The sequence below is a fragment of the Oncorhynchus kisutch genome, linkage group LG15 (genome assembly GCF_002021735.2).
Source record: "Oncorhynchus kisutch isolate 150728-3 linkage group LG15, Okis_V2, whole genome shotgun sequence".
Lineage (NCBI taxonomy): Eukaryota > Metazoa > Chordata > Actinopteri > Salmoniformes > Salmonidae > Oncorhynchus > Oncorhynchus kisutch.
This window is the reverse complement of record NC_034188.2, coordinates 61,028,469-61,047,699: the sequence shown is the minus strand read 5'-3', so window position 1 is coordinate 61,047,699 and position 19,231 is coordinate 61,028,469. Positions and strand designations below refer to the sequence as shown.

Below are 19,231 nucleotides of genomic sequence, written 5' to 3'. Positions count from 1 at the left end.
AAATAAATTATCATTATTTCAATATTTTATTTGGTTGGGGAAGGACGGGCCAGGCCCCCTGGGGCCCGCACATAACACCGGTGTGTGTCACTTGCGTTCCAGTAAATACTCCAGATGTCTTGCTATTCAGCTCCAGAGTGTGATTTGATTTCTGCTGCTCTTCTCACTTAGTTCCTCATACTCACTAATTATCTGTGTTCAAAACAACCACTTCACCATTTGTCTGGTGTGTGTGTGTGTGTGTGTGTGTGTGTGTGTGTGTGTGTGTGTGTGTGTGTGTGTGTGTGTGTGTGTGTGTGTGTGTGTGTGTGTGTGTGTGTGTGTGTGTGTGTGTGTTCATGTTCATATATATAATGTATGTGTGTGCTGTGCATGAACTGGTGTCACATGAGGCTGTGGTTGAGGTGAGTGTTTTTCTCATTATCTTTACTGAAGATAATTAAGAATTTCAGCTTGGTTTGTTCCAATTAATAGAGGGTGCTGCAGCACTATACTGCAGGAGAAAACACTCCCATGGTACACACACACACACAAACACACACACACAAACACACACACACACAATGCTTACTGTACTGTGCACCTTCCCTAACAAAGGAAGGTTTATTCTATGGAGAGAACTTCAACTAATCATATTCCATATCAATCAAACCACGATGTTTATCAGTTTTTTCAGAGTGAACATTTAATAAGTTCTTCACTATAGATGAAACACATAGTGGTCTTCAGTAGCTACCTACAGTACCAGTCAAAAGTTTGGACACAACTAGGGTTTTTCTTTATTTTTACTTTTTTCTAAATTGTAAAATAATAGTGTGGACATCAAAACTAACACAAAAATAACACATATGGAGTCATGTAGTAACCAAAAAAGTGTTAAACAAATTAAAATATATTTTATATTTTAGATTCTTCAAAGTAGCCACCATTTGCCTTGATGACAGCTTTGCACAGTATTCTCTCAACCAGCTTCACCTGTAATGCTTTTCCAACAGTCTTGAAGGAGTTCCTACATATCATTTTCACTTGTTGGCTACTTTTCCTTCGCACTGCTGTCCTAAGTCATCCAGAACCATCTCAATTGGGTTGAGGTCAGGTGATTGTGGAGGCCAAGTCATCTGATGCAGCACTCCATCACTCTCCTTCTTGGTCAAATAGCCCTTACACCGCCTGGAGGTGTGTTTTGGGTCATTGTCCTGTTGAAAAACAAATGATAGTTCCACTAAGTGCAAACCAGATGGGATGGCGTATCACTGCAGAATGCAGGTTAAGTGTGCCTTGAATTCTAAATAAATCACAGAGAGTGTCACCAGCAAAGCACCATCTCACCACCTCCTCCATGCTTCATGGTGGGAACAACACATACAGAGATCATCCATTCACCTACTCTGCATCTCACAAAGACACAGCAGTTGGAACCAAAAATCTCAAATTTGGACTCATTACACCAAAAGACAGATTTCCACCAGTGTAATGTCCATTGCTCATGTTTCTTGGCCCAAGCAAGTCTCTTCTTATTATTGGTGTCCTTTAGTAGTGGTTTCTTTGCAGCAATTCGACCATGAGGGCCTGACTCAGTCTCCTCTGAACAGTTGATGTTGAGATGTGTCTGTTACTTGAACTCCGTGAAGCATTTATTTGGGCTGCAATTTCTGAATCTGGTAATTCTAATGAACTTATCCTCTGCTGCAGAAGAGTTAACTCTGTGTCTTCCTTTCCTGTGGCGGTCCTCAGGAGAGCCAGTTTCATCATAGCGCAAGATGGTTTTTGCGACTGCACTTGAAGAAACGTTCAAAGTTCTTGATATTTTGGCTGACCTTCATGTCTTAACGTAGGGATGGACTGTCATTTCTCTTTGCTTTTTGAGCTGTTCATGCCATAATATGGACTTGGTCTTTTACCAAACAGGGCTTTCTTCTGTATACCACCCATACCTTGTCACAACACAAGTGATTGGCTCAAACGCATTAAGAAGGAAAGAATCCACAAATGAACTTTTAACAAGGCACACATGTTTAAGTGAAATGCATTCCAGGTGACCACCTCATGAAGCTGGTTCTGAGAATGCCAAGAGTGTGCAAAGCTGTCATCAAGGCAAAAGGTGGCTACCTTGAAGCATCTCAAATATAAAATACATTTTGATTTGGTTACTACATGATTCCATATGTGTTATTTCATAGTTTTAATGTCTTCACTATTATTCTACAATGTAGAAAATTGTTTTAAAAATAAGAAATGAGTATGAACGAGTATGAACGAGTATGAACGAGTATGAACGAGTATGCGTGTCCAAACTTTTGACTGGTACTGTATTTGAGCTATTTAGTTTAGTTGTATTATTAATAAAGCAGTTAATCATAATTTACGATACAATTTTAAGATGAACAATAATACTTTTTGTCAGACTTCAGTTCACAGCAATCTAGGTAGGAGAGTATTATATGATTCATATATGACAGAGTTGAAGATGTTGTAACCCTTGGCAGGAAGAGGACAGTGCCCTCTAATGTACACCAGCCTGCATGTGTCCTTAAACACCTCAGGCCTCATTTATCAAAGGTCCGTGCCCAGTCAGCCCACAGAAAAGGTGTTTTATCAACATTTATCAATGTTGAACTTGATGGGAAACTTTGCTTATCTCCATGCAAATCTCAGATCATGAGTATTTACCACGTCTAGGGGTTGATCAACTGTATTGCAAGCAAATATTGTTCTTTTGAGGGAAATGGAGGCGTTTGATACACAGGTATGATAATAATGGTAGGCTAATAAAAACATTAAAACATATGCCTAATGATGAAACAGATGCATTTTCCATTGGTAAGGAGATCTCATGTAGACTTTTATTCCCGCTACAAAACAAATATTAGGCTACCATTTATCCGTTGCTCAGAATTTAGTGAGAAATGTACGCATTCTTGATAAATGAGGCCCCTGGTCATTAAAATGACTTCCAGCTCAATCCCCCACCTGCCTCTCAGGCCCAGCCCGGCCCATACCACTGCAATGTGAGGCAGGGTGGGGAGGTTGTGTTGGCTGGCTTGGGGGGGCTCAGTGTAGGCTGATTGAATCTTTAGTAGGGCAGGTGAGCTGGATGAGTCCGTGGTCTCTCTGGAGGCCTCACACTGTCCTGGAACTGACAGGTCTGTTCTGGTCCTACCCTCTAAGGAACTGGAGAAGAGAGAGGGGTGAAAGGGAGGAGAGGGGAGAAGAAAGAGGGATGAGAGGAGAGAGGAAGGAAAGGACATATGGGGTGAGAGGAGAGAGGGGTGGAAGGGAGTAGAAGGGAGGAGAGGAGAGAGGGACGAGAAGTGGAGAGACTCCAGGTGTCCAGGACCTCCCTTCACTAGCCTCTCCCCCAGCCATCATCAATCATGGGACAGTGTGAGGGGAGGGTGGTTGGGGAAGGGATGATCTGCCGTCACAACATTTACAGTGCCTTGCGAAAGTATTCGGCCCCCTTGAACTTTGCGACCTTTTGCCACATTTTAGGCTTCAAACATAAAGATATAAAACTGTATTTTTTTGTGAAGAATCAACAACAAGTGGGACACAATCATGAAGTGGAACAACATTTATTGGGTATTTCAAACTTTTTTAACAAATCAAAAACTGAAAAATTGGGCGTGCAAAATGATTCAGCCCCCTTAAGTTAATACTTTGTAGCGCCACCTTTTGCTGCGATTACAGCTGTAAGTCGCTTGGGGTATGTCTCTATCAGTTTTGCACATCGAGAGACTGAACATTTTTTCCCATTCCTCCTTGCAAAACAGCTCGAACTCAGTGAGGTTGGATGGAGAGCATTTGTAAACAGCAGTTTTCAGTTCTTTCCACAGATTCTCGATTGGATTCAGGTCTGGACTTTGACTTGGCCATTCTAACACCTGGATATGTTTATTTTTGAACCATTCCATTGTAGATTTTGCTTTATGTTTTGGATCATTGTCTTGTTGGAAGACAAATCTCCGTCCCAGTCTCAGGTCTTTTGCAGACTCCATCAGGTTTTCTTCCAGCATGGTCCTGTATTTGGCTCCATCCATCTTCCCATCAATTTTATCCATCTTCCCTGTCCCTGCTGAAGAAAAGCAGGCCCAAACCATGATGCTGCCACCACCATGTTTGACAGTGGGGATGGTGTGTTCAGGGTGATGGGCTGTGTTGCTTTTATGCCAAACATAACGTTTTGCATTGTTGCCAAAAAGTTCAATTTTGGTTTCATCTGGCCAGAGCACCTTCTTCCACATGTTTGGTGTGTCTCCCAGGTGGCTTGTGGCAAACTTTAAACAACACTTTTTATGGATATCTTTAAGAAATGGCTTTCTTCTTGCCACTCTTCCATAAAGGCCAGATTTGTGCAATATACGACTGATTGTTGTCCTATGGACAGAGTCTCCCACCTCAGCTGTAGATCTCTGCAGTTCATCCAGAGTGATCAGAGATGCAGCCAAGAGGCCCATGATCAGTCTTCTCCTTGTATGAGCTGAAAGTTTAGAGGGACGGCCAGGTCTTGGTAGATTTGCAGTGGTCTGATACTCCTTCCATTTCAATATTATCGCTTGCACAGTGCTCCTTGGGATGTTTAAAGCTTGGGAAATCTTTTTGTATCCAAATCCGGCTTTAAACTTCTTCACAACAGTATCTCGGACCTGCCTGGTGTGTTCCTTGTTCTTCATGATGCTCTCTGCGCTTTTAACGGACCTCTGAGACTATCACAGTGCAGGTGCATTTATACGGAGACTTGATTACACACAGGTGGATTGTATTTATCATCATTAGTCATTTAGGTCAACATTGGATCATTCAGAGATCCTCACTGAACTTCTGGAGAGAGTTTGCTGCACTGAAAGTAAAGGGGCTGAATAATATTTCAGTTTTTGATTTGTTAAAAAAGTTTGAAATATCCAATAAATGTCGTTCCACTTCATGATTGTGTCCCACTTGTTGTTGATTCTTCACAAAAAAATACAGTTTTATATCTTTGTTTGAAGCCTGAAAAGTGGCAAAAGGTCGCAAAGTTCAAGGGGGCCGAATACTTTCGCAAGGCACTGTATATGACAATTGACAAGGACCTCGCTAGAAGCAGCTGGGTGGGTGTCACTCTCACAATGTCTGTGGTCATTGTGAGAGTGCTGATGCACATTTGAGTCCTGATGAATGCTCTTATTTCAGAAAGTTACATTCTTCTCAATCGCTCCTAATAAGTGCATCCCCCAGTGAAGTGCGCTCTGTTGCAACAATCCCAAGCCATGGTATGTTGTCCTTAATAAAACCCAACTGTTGTGTTCCAGGTGACTACCCGGCACCGCGAGCTGTGCTGACCGGCCATGACCATGAGGTGGTGTGTGTGTCTGTGTGTGCCGAGCTGGGACTGGTCATCAGCGGAGCCAAAGGTCAGCAGATACAGCTTGAGTCCCAAATGGCACTCTATTCCCTGTGTAGTGCACTTCTTTTGACCAGGGCCCATATGGCTCTGTTCCAAAGTAGTGCACTATCTCCTTCATCTAATAATAATGATTCAACTTGTTTATAAAGTGCTTTTCTCGCACCCAAGGCACTAAAGAAAGAAGTACTATAAAATTGAAGTCACAGTATTTTTTTAAAAACATACACTATATAAAAAAATTATGTGGACACCCCTTCAGATTAGTGGATTTGGCTGTCAGCCACACACGTTGCTGACATGTGTATAAAATCGAGCACACAGCCATGCAATCTCCATAGATAACACTGGCAGTAGAATGGTATTACTGAAGGACTTTTAACGCGGCACAGTCATAGGATGCCACCTTTTCAACAAGTCAGTTCGTAAAATTTCTGCCCTGCTAGAGCCACCCTGGTCAACTGTAAGTGCTGTTATTGTGAAGTGGAAACGTGTAGGAGCAACAACGGCTCTGCCGCAAAGTGGTAGGCCACACAAGCTCACAGAACGGGACCGCCGAGTGCTTAAGCGCGTAGTGTGTAAAAATTGTCTGCCCTCGGTTGCAACAATCACTACTGAGTTCCTAACTGTTACTGGAAACAATGTCAGCACAATAACTTTTTGTTCAGAGCTTCATGAAATGGGTTTCCATGGCCGAGCAGCCGTACACAAGCCTAAGAACACCATGTGCAATGTCAAGTGTCGGCTGAAGTGGTGTGAAGCTCACCGCCATTGGACTCTGGAGCAGTGGAAATGCGTTCCACTGTGGAAATGCGTGGAGTTGGTCCCCCCTTTTCCAGATGAAGTTGGTCTCCCCATCTGGAAAAGGGGGGACCAACTCCATGTTAATGCTCATCATTTTGGAATGAGATGTTCGACGAGCAGGTGTCAACATACTTTTGGGTAGCGGCATCAGCCAAACCCAGATTCGTCCGTCGGTCTGCCACATGGCAAAACGTCACTCCAGAGAACGCGTTTCCACTGCTCCAGAGTCTAATGGCGGCCAGCTTTACACCACTCAATTCTACGCTTGGCATTGCGCATGGTGATCTTAGGCTTGTAGTTGGCTGCTCGGCCATGGAAACCCATGTCTTGAAGCTCTCAACGAACATTTATTGTACTGACATTGCTTCCGGTGGCAGTTTGGAACTCAGTAGTGAGTGTTGCAACTGAGGACAGATTATTTTTACGTGCTGCACGCTTCAGAACTTGGCGGTCTCTTTCTGTGAGCTTGTGTGGCCTACCACTTTGCAGCAGAGCCGTTGTTGCTCCTAGACGTTTCCACTTCACAATAGCAGCACTTACAGTTGACCGAGGCACCTCTAGCAGGGCAGAAATTTGATAAGCTGACAGGTTGGAAAGGTGGCATCCTATGACGGTGCCACGTTGAAAGTCACTGAGTTCTTAAGTAAGGCCATTCGTCTGCCAATATTTGCCTATGGAGATTGCATGGCTGTGTGCTCGATTTTATACACCTGTCAGCAACGTGTGTGGCTGAAATAGCCCAATCCACTAATTTGAAAGGGTGTCCACATACTTTTGTTTATATGGTGTATTTGAGTTGGCTGATAGGATTGTAATGTCACATGCCATAGTTGAGTTATCTCAGTTAGGAGTGGAATGTTGAGTATCTCAGTTAGGAGTGGAATGTTGAGTAACATTCTTGAAACAGTGTGTGTGCATACGTCCGTGCGTGTTCGTGTGTAACTCTATCTTGCTCTCCCTCCAGAGGGTCCGTGTCTGGTCCACACTATAACAGGGGACCTGCTACGGGCCCTGGAGGGCCCAGATAACTGCCTGTGTCCCCGCCTCATATCAGTGTCCAGCGAGGGCCACTGTATTATCTGCTACGAGAGAGGACGTTTCTGTAACTTCAGCATCAATGGAAAACTACTGGCTCAGATGGAGGTCAACGACTCAACACGGGTAAGACCACAGACACAATATGTGCCTAGTAAAAGTCTACACATGCCTTACACAGTCTTCACATTTTACTGTCTTAAAATTAAATATAACAAAGGGATTCAATTGGGGAGGTTTTCCACCGATCTACAGAACCTACTCCACATTTTAAAAGTGAAAGAGAATTATGTAAAATTCTCCAAATGATATATATTTAAATTAAGATATCTTGATTGCATTCTTGATTGCATAGGTCCTCACACCCCTTTTTTAAATCTGAATTGCTCAAGCTCAGTAAATTGTGTTTGTAATCATTGCTGGACAGCAGTATTCAAACTTAGTGCACTACATAGGGCCTAGGGTCTAAATATCTAAAGTAGTTTACTACATAGGGACTAGGGTCTAAATATCTAAAGTAGTTTACTACATAGGGACTAGGGTCTAAATATCTAAAGTAGTTTACTACATAGGGACTAGGGTCTAAATATCTAAAGTAGTTTACTACATAGGGCCTAGGGTCTAAATATCTAAAGTAGTTTACTACATAGGCCCTAGGCTGTGATTTGAGGTAGATGATGTCGTTATTGTGATTTATTTTTATGTTATTTATTATTATATAATTATTATGATGTGCTCCCTAGGCCATTATGCTGAGTAGTGATGGTCAGAACCTGGTGACAGGTGGAGACAACGGGGTGGTGGAGGTGTGGCAGGCCTGTGACTTCAAACAACTCTACATCTACCCAGGCTGTGATGCTGGTGTCCGCGCAATGGACCTCTCTCACGACCAGAGGTTATTCCTGTTAGTCCACCCAGTTAGGTTGCCTCTACAACAGGATCAATTGTGTGTGTGTGTGTGTGTGTGTGTGTGTGTGTGTGTGTGTGTGTGTGTGTGTGTGTGTGTGTGTGTGTGTGTGTGTGTGTGTGGTTGTAGAGCGGTATGTAGGCTGTAACACTGAAAGGGCCTGTGTGTTTCATGCTTGTCAGGGTACATTTGGGGAAACGGAACGTTCGCAGTTCAGTGAGCTTTGTTTTCTTTAAATAGAACCGGTTGCCATAGAGACAACGAAATTGCAGTGCAAGGTTCTGAAAGCACACTTGCCTTTGAGCAATACACAAGCGTCACTTTCCTCACACACACACATACATACACACACACACACATACACACACACACACCTATTGTGTTTATGTTAGTAAAGTAATGGGTCATATAGAGGTACATTGTGTTGATGAACATACTGTATTGTATGTGTGTGTGTGTGTGTCCTCCCCCAGGACTCTCATCACTGGCATGGCATCCGGCAGCATTGTGGCGTTCAACATCGACTTCAACCGGTGGCACTACGAGCACCAGAACAGATACTGAGGGTTACAGAGACGCAGTACAACATGGCCGCAGGTTTGGAGGACACCTGGACACTACTGTTAACCAACTACACAGGTTAGCTGCTGTTAACTACCTATACAAGTTAGCTAATTACGGTATAAGAGTTAACTAATGCTAACTAACCTCACAGGTCAACTACAAGTTAACAACAGGTTAACTAACTAACCATAAACTGTAGGAATACAGTGAGGTCCGCAATTATTGACACCCTTGATGAAGATGAACAATAATGACTGTATAAAATAAATAATTCTGAAACTGAGCTATATTATATGCTCCCAAAAATGTGAGAATTATATTATTTTATGTTAATAGAATTGCTTAGAGAAATAAATGTTGTTTAACAAGTTTTAAAAAACTATTCTCAAAAAGGTAGGAGTGAAAATTAGAGCTCCCTGAAGATTCTTATAAATAAAGTTGTCAAAAGTGTAGTATTTGGTCCCATATCCCTAGCACTACATCAAGCTTAGGATCCTACAAACTTGTTGGATGCATTTTCAGTTTGTTTAGGTTGTGTTTCTGATTATAGAATGGTAGAAATGAATGGTAAATAATGTATTCTGTCATTTTGGAGTCACTTTTACTGTAAATAAGAATATGATACGTTTCTAAACATTTCGTAATTCATGTGGATGCTATCATGATTACAGATAATCCTGAGTGAATAATGATGAGTGGGAAAGTTACAGAGGGTCAAAATCATACCCCCAAGACATGCTAACCTCTCACCATTACCAATAACACGGGAGTTTAGAATGTCTTGGGGGTATGATCTTTGACCTGTGATAATCTGAAGTACCCAAAAGGGCCACTAGATGTTGTGTGATAGATTACATAAAATCCTTAAAAGAAACCAAAATGCTGGTAGTTTATTGGTAAACTTTAAACATTTTCAGTAATACCCTCCCTTTGCAACCTATATTTAAAAATATATATATTACTTGTTAAACAAAATATCCCGTTCTCTGAGCAATTGAATTAGTGTAAAATAAGACTTTTTAGAAATTACACAATATGGCTCAGTATTTGAATTATTTCTTTTATACAGTAATTTTTGCTCATATTTATCAAGGGTGTCAATCATTTCAGACCCCACTGTAGATACTAAGGCCTAGAAAAAGACAGGTTAAAATATAGGTCAACTGATGATCTTAGAAGAAGAGGTCAGTTATAGTGCTACAGTGACAGTTTCTTTCAACACTGATTTTAAAACATGATTTTATTCAACTGGTCATATTTAAAACTGTGAAAAATACAATAAACAAACCTACGGTTAATAACGTTTATACAACATTTGTATGTCAAATACATATCAAACTTGGGACACTTTTCTAGGAAAAAAGGAAAAAACTGTTGTATATAGGGATGATGGAAAGAGTTTATTTCCAGAAAAGATTTGAAAAGAACAAGACGTCTCCATTTAGTCTCCCTTTTGACAGTTGAACCATAATTCTCTGTTCCAAACCGTGACCTGACTCCCTCACATCGTATCTTAGGGTGCGTCCAAAATGGTACCCTGCTCCCTTTTATAGTGCGCAACATTTGATCAGGACTCATAGGGCTCTGGTCAAAAGAAAGTCACTATAAAGGGATTAGCGTGCCATTTGGGACGTAGATTAGTTGGTTTGTAATAATGACTGATAGTTGGTCTCCCATCACAGTAGTCTATTGATGTAGGTGTCAAAAACAACAAATTGTTCTATGTTAATTTGATAATGTGTTTACATGTCTGTAAGGGCAATTTCAGAACTCTACGTACTGTGTGAAATGTGTCCATTGTAATTGTAATTTGTTTCTTAATCACGTTTCACATTATTAGCAGGAAATAACAATCCTTGTAATGATTTCCATCCCATTTGTTGTTCGGTAACAATTTGATTTATATTTCAACAAAGGCAAGGATTTAAAATGACTTTTATCTACTTTTAAAATGACTACCACAGGCTAGTCAGGTTTAGCACTGAATTCTTTAGTCGTCGTGGTTTGTATTTCCAGCTAATGGATTGATAAGGAAGGCAGTGCAAGACATCAGTTGTAGAAACTCTGGATGATAACTATGGCAACTCAATATGAAAACTATCAATACCATGAGTTTATTAAAGCCTGCAATCCAGACCTGTTTTGTACTACCATTCCACTCATTGTACTCTGTGTCATATGCCAAACATCACATGATATTTGGCATGGCAAGTAGTGGAAAGGAATGTAATGTTAGTGCAAACAGACTGATACCCAGGCTAAATGAAAGGTTGGGGCATGTAGCTAACCTAACCAAGAAAAGGCTATAGTCATTCCAAAAATGATTCTTAACTATTTTGAATAAACAGAAAATATTACAACAATGTTAAATATACCACATGTGAGTTGACAGTAAGATGAAAAGGAACAAACTAAATGATATTATGCAAAGAGTTTGGATTTGCAGTGTAATGGTACAGACAGCAGCCTAGCTAAACCAGGGGCTCTACATGCAGAGACCCACAGTGGCTGTAGTATGGAAAATCCATCTTACTTTACTGGTTTGATTCATAATAACCATCCATATGAATTTGACATTCTGGGTTCATTTAGAATATTTGACAAATATTTGTGTAAGGAGGATTTAGCTAAATAAATGCATTTTATTTGTGTTGACATTAGCACTGCAATTTGATGTCGTTTTTTTAAACAACATTTCTTATTGCTTTCAATTTTTTGTTTTGATTTGTATGTAATATATTTTGTTGATATAAGTATATCATATGATTTTACAAGTTATTTGTATTTATCTATTGTTTTTTGCGTATGTTGCATTTTCTGAGGTATTTTCCTTGTGTTTGTTGGAAGCAGTTTTACATTAAGCTCTGCCAATATATACAGATTGATCAACTGTGCAATATAAAATTGGTTTCCTTTTTGTTGTATTTCTAATAAAAATGAATAAAGCAAGCTCTTATGCGGGTGAATGTCCATTCTTTATAGCAGTCTAAACATAACTAGTACTATGTTTACCTAATAGTCTGGCATATAGAATAGAGTATGTATATGTATTTTACTAATAAACCCATGCTCTAAAAGTTATCTAAAGAGTGGATGCTCAACGTGCTGAAATGTTTATTGTGTTTGTTGTTGTTTTACTACTATCTTCTGGATCTGGTACAGATGATCCTATACTGCCATCTACTGACTGGATGTTGTTATTGCTGCTGCTGTGGCTGCTGTTTGTAAATCTCAGATTGTTCTACTGTCGTCCCCCTGGAACGACGCAGCACAATGACCAGGCTCTCAGATTGAAGAAGTGATTTATTCACAGGTTTGGCTTGCTGATGACCACAGCTAAAGGGTTGCTTCTTCAGGAACAAAGACCATTCACTAACATCATCAGGAAGAAAGACCATTCACTAACATCATCAGGAACAAAGACCATTCACTAACATCATCAGGAACAAAGTCCATTCACTAACATCATCAGGAACAAAGACCATACACTAACATCATCAGGAACAAAGACCATTCACTAACATCATCAGGAACAAAGTCCATATACTAACATCATCAGGAACAAAGACCATACACTAACATCATCAGGAACAAAGACCATTCACTAACATCATCAGGAAGAAAGACCATTCACTAACATCATCAGGAAGAAAGACCATTCACTGACATCATCAGGAAGAAAGACCATTCACTAACATCATCAGGAACAAAGACCATACACTAACATCATCAGGAACAAAGACCATAGACTAAATTCATCAGGAACAAAGACCATTCACTAACATCATCAGGAACAAAGACCATTCACTGACATCATCAGGAACAAAGACGTGCTACTGGTGATGAATCCCAATCAAATTGGCTTCACATGTAGTCACTGAATCTTAAATATCATTGGGTAACAATACATATTTTGCACAGTAACATACTTTCAATCAGTACATTTTCTTTCTCTCACAACAGAAATTTGGTAACAAATGTCTTTTGGACAATTACATTCTGCAGATAGATACAGTCAACTCACTGTCCTTATCTCTCTAGACCTGTCAACTCACTGTCCGTATCTCTCTAGACCTGTCAACTCACTGTGCTTATCTCTCTAGACCTGTCAACTCACTGTCCTTATCTCTCTAGACCTGTCAACTCACTGTGCTTCGCCCCCTAGACCTGTCAACTCACTGTGCTTCTCTCTCTAGACCTGTCAACTCACTGTCCTTCTCTCTCTAGACCTGTCAACTCACTGTCCTTATCTCTCTAGACCTGTCAACTCATTGTGTCTCTCTCTCTAGACCTGTCAACTCATTGTGTCTCTGTCTAGATCTGTAAACTCACTGTGTCTCTGTCTAGACCTGTCAATTCACTGTCCTTATCTCTCTAGACCTGTCAACTCACTGTGTCTCTGTCTAGACCTGTCAACTCACTGTCCTTCTCTCTAGACCTGTCAACTCATTGTGTCTCTGTCTAGACCTGTCAACTCACTGTGTCTCTGTCTAGACCTGTCAACTCACTGTGTCTCTGTCTACACCTGTCAACGCACTGTTCTTATCTCTCTAGACCTGTCAACTCACTGTCCTTATCTCTCTAGACCTGTCAACTCACTGTCCTTATCTCTCTAGACCTGTCAATTCACTGTCCTTATCTCTCTAGACCTGTAAACTCACTGTGCTTATCTCTCTAGACCTGTCAACTCACTGGCCTTATCTCTCTAGACCTGTCAACTCACTGTGTCTCTGTCTAGACCTGTCAACTCACTGTGCTTATCTCTCTAGACCTGTCAACTCACTGTGTCTCTGTCTAGACCTGTCAACTCACTGTCCTTATCTCTCTAGACCTGTAAACTCACTGTGCTTCTCTCTCTAGACCTGTCAACTCACTGTCCTTATCTCTCTAGACCTGTCAACTTACTGTTCTTCTCTCTCTAGACCTGTCAACTCACTGTCGTTATCTCTCTAGCCCTGTCAACTCACTGTGTCTCTGTCTACACCTGTCAACTCACTGTGTCCTTATCTCTCTACACCTGTCAACTCACTGTGTCCTTATCTCTCTACACCTGTCAACTCACTGTGTCCTTATCTCTCTAGACCTGTCAACTCACTGTCCTTATCTCTCTAGACCTGTCAACTTACTGTGTCTCTGTCTAGACCTGTCAACTCACTGTGCTTCTCCCCCTAGACCTGTCAACTCACTGTGCTTCTCTCTCTAGACCTGTCCACTCACTGTCCTTATCTCTCTAGACCTGTCAACTCACTGTCCTTATCTCTCTAGACCTGTCAACTCACTGTCCTTATCTCTCTAGACCTGTCAACTCACTGTCCTTCTCTCTCTAGACCTGTCAACTCGCTGTCCTTATCTCTCTAGACCTGTAAACTCACTGTCCTTATCTCTCTAGACCTGTAAACTCACTGTCCGTATCTCTCTAGACCTGTCAACTCACTGTCCTTATCTCTCTAGACCTGTCAACTCACTGTGTCTCTGTCTAGACCTGTCAACTCACTGTGCTTCTCCCCCTAGACCTGCCAACTCACTGTGCTTCTCTCTCTAGACCTGTCAACTCACTGTCGTTATCTCTCTAACCCTGTCAACTCACTGTGTCTCTGTCTACACCTGTCAACTCACTGTGTCTCTGTCTACACCTGTCAGCTCACTGTGTCCTTATCTCTCTACACCTGTCAACTCACTGTGTCCTTATCTCTCTACACCTGTCAACTCACTGTGCTTCTCTCTCTAGACCTGTCCACTCACTGTCCTTATCTCTCTAGACCTGTCAACTCACTGTCCTTATCTCTCTAGACCTGTCAACGCACTGTCCTTATCTCTCTAGACCTGTCAACTCACTGTCCTTCTCTCTCTAGACCTGTCAACTCACTGTCCTTATCTCTCTAGACCTGTCAACGCACTGTCCTTATCTCTCTAGACCTGTCAACTCACTGTCCTTATCTCTCTAGACCTGTCAACTCACTGTGCTTATCTCTCTAGACCTGTCAACTCACTGTGCTTATCTCTCTAGACCTGTCAACTCACTGTGTCTCTGTCTAGACCTGTCAACTCACTGTGCTTCTCCCCCTAGACCTGTCAACTCACTGTGCTTCTCTCTCTAGACCTGTCAACTCACTGTCCTTATCTCTCTAGACCTGTCAACTTACTGTTCTTCTCTCTCTAGACCTGTCAACTCACTGTCGTTATCTCTCTAACCCTGTCAACTCACTGTGTCTCTGTCTACACCTGTCAACTCACTGTGTCTCTGTCTACACCTGTCAGCTCACTGTGTCCTTATCTCTCTACACCTGTCAACTCACTGTGTCCTTATCTCTCTACACCTGTCAACTCACTGTGCTTCTCTCTCTAGACCTGTCCACTCACTGTCCTTATCTCTCTAGACCTGTCAACTCACTGTCCTTATCTCTCTAGACCTGTCAACGCACTGTCCTTATCTCTCTAGACCTGTCAACTCACTGTCCTTCTCTCTCTAGACCTGTCAACTCACTGTCCTTATCTCTCTAGACCTGTCAACGCACTGTCCTTATCTCTCTAGACCTGTCAACTCACTGTCCTTATCTCTCTAGACCTGTAAACTCACTGTCCGTATCTCTCTATACCTGTCAACTCACTGTCCTTATCTCTCTAGACCTGTCAACTCACTGTGTCTCTGTCTAGACCTGTCAACTCACTGTGCTTCTCCCCCTAGACCTGTCAACTCACTGTGCTTCTCTCTCTAGACCTGTCAACTCACTGTCCTTATCTCTCTAGACCTGTAAACTCACTGTGCTTATCTCTCTAGACCTGTCAACTCACTGTGCTTATCTCTCTAGACCTGTCAACTCACTGTGTCTCTGTCTAGACCTGTCAACTCACTGTGCTTCTCCCCCTAGACCTGTCAACTCACTGTGCTTCTCTCTCTAGACCTGTCAACTCACTGTCCTTATCTCTCTAGACCTGTCAACTTACTGTTCTTCTCTCTCTAGACCTGTCAACTCACTGTCGTTATCTCTCTATCCCTGTCAACTCACTGTGTCTCTGTCTACACCTGTCAACTCACTGTGTCTCTGTCTACACCTGTCAACTCACTGTGTCCTTATCTCTCTACACCTGTCAACTCACTGTCCTTATCTCTCCGAGACCTGTCAACTCACTGTCCTTCTCTCTCTAGACCTGTCAACTCACTGTCCTTATCTCTCTAGACCTGTCAACTCACTGTCCTTATCTCTCTAGACCTGTCAACTCACTGTGTCTCTGTAAAGACCTGTCAACTCAATGTCCTTCTCTCTCTAGACCTGTCAACTCACTGTCCGTATCTCTCTACACCTGTCAACTCACTGTGTCCTTATCTCTCTAGACCTGTCAACTCACTGTCCTTATCTCTCTAGACCTGTCAACTTACTGTGTCTCTGTCTAGACCTGTCAACTCACTGTGCTTCTCCCCCTAAACCTGTCAACTCACTGTGCTTCTCTCTCTAGACCTGTCAACTCACTGTCCTTATCTCTCTAGACCTGTCAACTCACTGTCCTTCTCTCTCTAGACCTGTCAACTCACTGTCCTTATCTCTCTAGACCTGTCAACGCACTGTCCTTATCTCTCTAGACCTGTCAACTCGTTGTCCTTATCTCTCTAGACCTGTCAACTCACTGTCCTTATCTCTCTAGACCTGTAAACTCACTGTCCGTATCTCTCTAGACCTGTCAACTCACTGTCCTTATCTCTCTAGACCTGTCAACTCACTGTGTCTCTGTCTAGACCTGTCAACTCACTGTGCTTCTCCCCCTAGACCTGTCAACTCACTGTGCTTCTCTCTCTAGACCTGTCAACTCACTGTCCTTATCTCTCTTGACCTGTCAACTCATTGTGTCTCTGTCTAGACCTGTCAACTCACTGTGTCTCTGTCTACACCTGTCAACTCACTGTGTCCTTATTTCTCTACACCTGTCAACTCACTGTCCTTCTCTCTCTAGACCTGTCAACTCACTGTCCTTATCTCTCTAGACCTGTCAACTCACTGTCCATATCTCTCTAGACCTGTCAACTCACTGTCCTTATCTCTCTAGACCTGTAAACTCACTGTGCTTATCTCTCTAGACCTGTCAACTCACTGTGCTTATCTCTCTAGACCTGTCAACTCACTGTGTCTCTGTCTAGACCTGTCAACTCACTGTGCTTCTCCCCCTAGACCTGTCAACTCACTGTGCTTCTCTCTCTAGACCTGTCAACTCACTGTCCTTATCTCTCTAGACCTGTCAACTTACTGTTCTTCTCTCTCTAGACCTGTCAACTCACTGTCGTTATCTCTCTATCCCTGTCAACTCACTGTGTCTCTGTCTACACCTGTCAACTCACTGTGTCTCTGTCTACACCTGTCAACTCACTGTGTCCTTATCTCTCTACACCTGTCAACTCACTGTCCTTATCTCTCCGAGACCTGTCAACTCACTGTCCTTCTCTCTCTAGACCTGTCAACTCACTGTCCTTATCTCTCTAGACCTGTCAACTCACTGTGTCTCTGTCTAGACCTGTCAACTCAATGTCCTTCTCTCTCTAGACCTGTCAACTCACTGTCCTTATCTCTCTAGACCTGTCAACTCACTGTGCTTATCTCTCTAGACATGTCAACTCACTGTCCGTATCTCTCTAGACCTGTCAACTCACTGTCCTTATCTCTCTAGACCTGTCAACTCACTGTGCTTATCTCTCTAGACATGTCAACTCACTGTCGTTATCTCTCTAGAACTGTCAACTCACTGTGCTTCTCCCCCTAGACCTGTCAACTCACTGTGCTTCTCTTTCTAGACCTGTCAACTCACTGTCCTTATCTCTCTATACCTGTCAACTCATTGTGTCTCTGTCTACACCTGTCAACTCACTGTGTCTCTGTCTAGACCTGTCAACTCACTGTCCTTATCTCTCTAGACCTGTCAACTCACTGTCCTTCTCTCTCTAGACCTGTCAACACACTATCCTTATCTCTCTAGACCTGTCAACTCACTGTCCTTATTTCTCTAGACCTGTCAACTCACTGTGTCTCTGTCTAGACCTGTCAACTCACTGTCCTTATCTCTCTAGACCTGTCAACTCACTGTCCTTATCTCTCTAGACCTGTCAACTCACTGTGTCTCTGTCTAGACCTGTCAACTCCCTGTGCTTCGCCCCCTAGACCTGTCAACTCACTGTGCTTCTCTCTCTAGACCTGTCCACTCACTGTCCTTCTCTCTCTAGACCTGTCAACTCACTGTCCTTCTCTCTCTAGACCTGTCAACTCATTGTGTCTCTGTCTAGACCTGTCAACTCACTGTGTCTCTGTCTACACCTGTCAACTCACTGTGTCCTTATCTCTCTAGACCTGTCAACTCATTGTGTCTCTGTCTAGACCTGTCAACTCACTCTGTCTCTGTCTACACCTGTCAACTCACTGTGTCCTTATTTCTCTACACCTGTCAACTCACTGCCGTTATCTCTCTAGAACTGTCACCTCACTGTCCTTATCTCTCTAGACCTGTCAACTCACTGTCCATATCTCTCTAGACCTGTCAACTCACTGTCCTTATCTCTCTAGACCTGTAAACTCACTGTGCTTATCTCTCTAGACCTGTCAACTCACTGTGCTTATCTCTCTAGACCTGTCAACTCACTGTCCTTATCTCTCTAGACCTGTAAACTCACTGTGCTTATCTCTCTAGACCTGTCAACTCACTGTGCTTCTCCCCCTAGACCTGTCAACTCACTGTGCTTCTCCCCCTAGACCTGTCAACTCACTGTGCTTCTCTCTCTAGACCTGTCAACTTACTGTTCTTCTCTCTCTATCCCTGTCAACTCACTGTGTCTCTGTCTACACCTGTCAACTCACTGTGTCTCTTTCTACACCTGTCAACTCACTGTGTCTCTGTCTACACCTGTCAACTCACTGTGTCCTTATCTCTCTACACCTGTCAACTCGCTGTGTCCTTATCTCTCTACACCTGTCAACTCACTGTCCTTATCTCCCTAGACCTGTCAACTCACTGTCCTTCTCTCTCTAGACCTGTCAACTCACTGTCCTTATCTCTCTAGACCTGTCAACTCACTGTCCTTATCTCTCTAGACCTGTCAACTCACTGTGTCTCTGTCTACACCTGTCAACTCACTGTCCTTCTCTCTCTAGACCTGTCAACTCACTGTCCGTATCTCTCTAGACCTGTCAACTCACTGTCCTTATCTCTCTAGACCTGTCAACTCACTGTGCTTATCTCTCTAGACCTGTCAACTCACTGTCCTTATCTCTCTAGACCTGTCAGCTCACTGTGCTTCTCTCTCTAGACCTGTCAACTCACTGTCCTTCTCTCTCTAGACCTGTCAACTCACTGTCCTTATCTCTCTAGACCTGTCAACTCAATGTGTCTCTGTCTAGACCTGTCAACTCACTGTGTCTCTCTCTCTAGACCTGTCAACTCATTGTGTCTCTGTCTAGACCTGTCAACTCACTGTGTCTCTGTCTAGACCTGTCAACTCACTGTGTCTCTGTCTACACCTGTCAACGCACTGTTCTTATCTCTCTAGACCTGTCAATTCACTGTCC

At 42.6% G+C, this 19,231-nt stretch overlaps 1 protein-coding gene across 1 annotated transcript in view; it reads left to right on the top strand.

Annotated features, from left to right (window-relative positions):
- The window catches only part of LOC109904820 (neurobeachin), a 335,275-nt gene extending 323,636 nt beyond the window's left edge, over window positions 1-11,639 (top strand). The window contains exons 58-61 of the mRNA XM_031791425.1: window positions 5,289-5,390; window positions 7,149-7,345; window positions 7,963-8,114; window positions 8,600-11,639. Coding sequence (XP_031647285.1) covers window positions 5,289-5,390; window positions 7,149-7,345; window positions 7,963-8,114; window positions 8,600-8,690 — 542 coding nt within the window. The 3' untranslated portion in view covers window positions 8,691-11,639. The remainder of the gene's footprint in view (window positions 1-5,288; window positions 5,391-7,148; window positions 7,346-7,962; window positions 8,115-8,599) is intronic.
- Window positions 11,640-19,231: the final 7,592 nt, after the last annotated feature.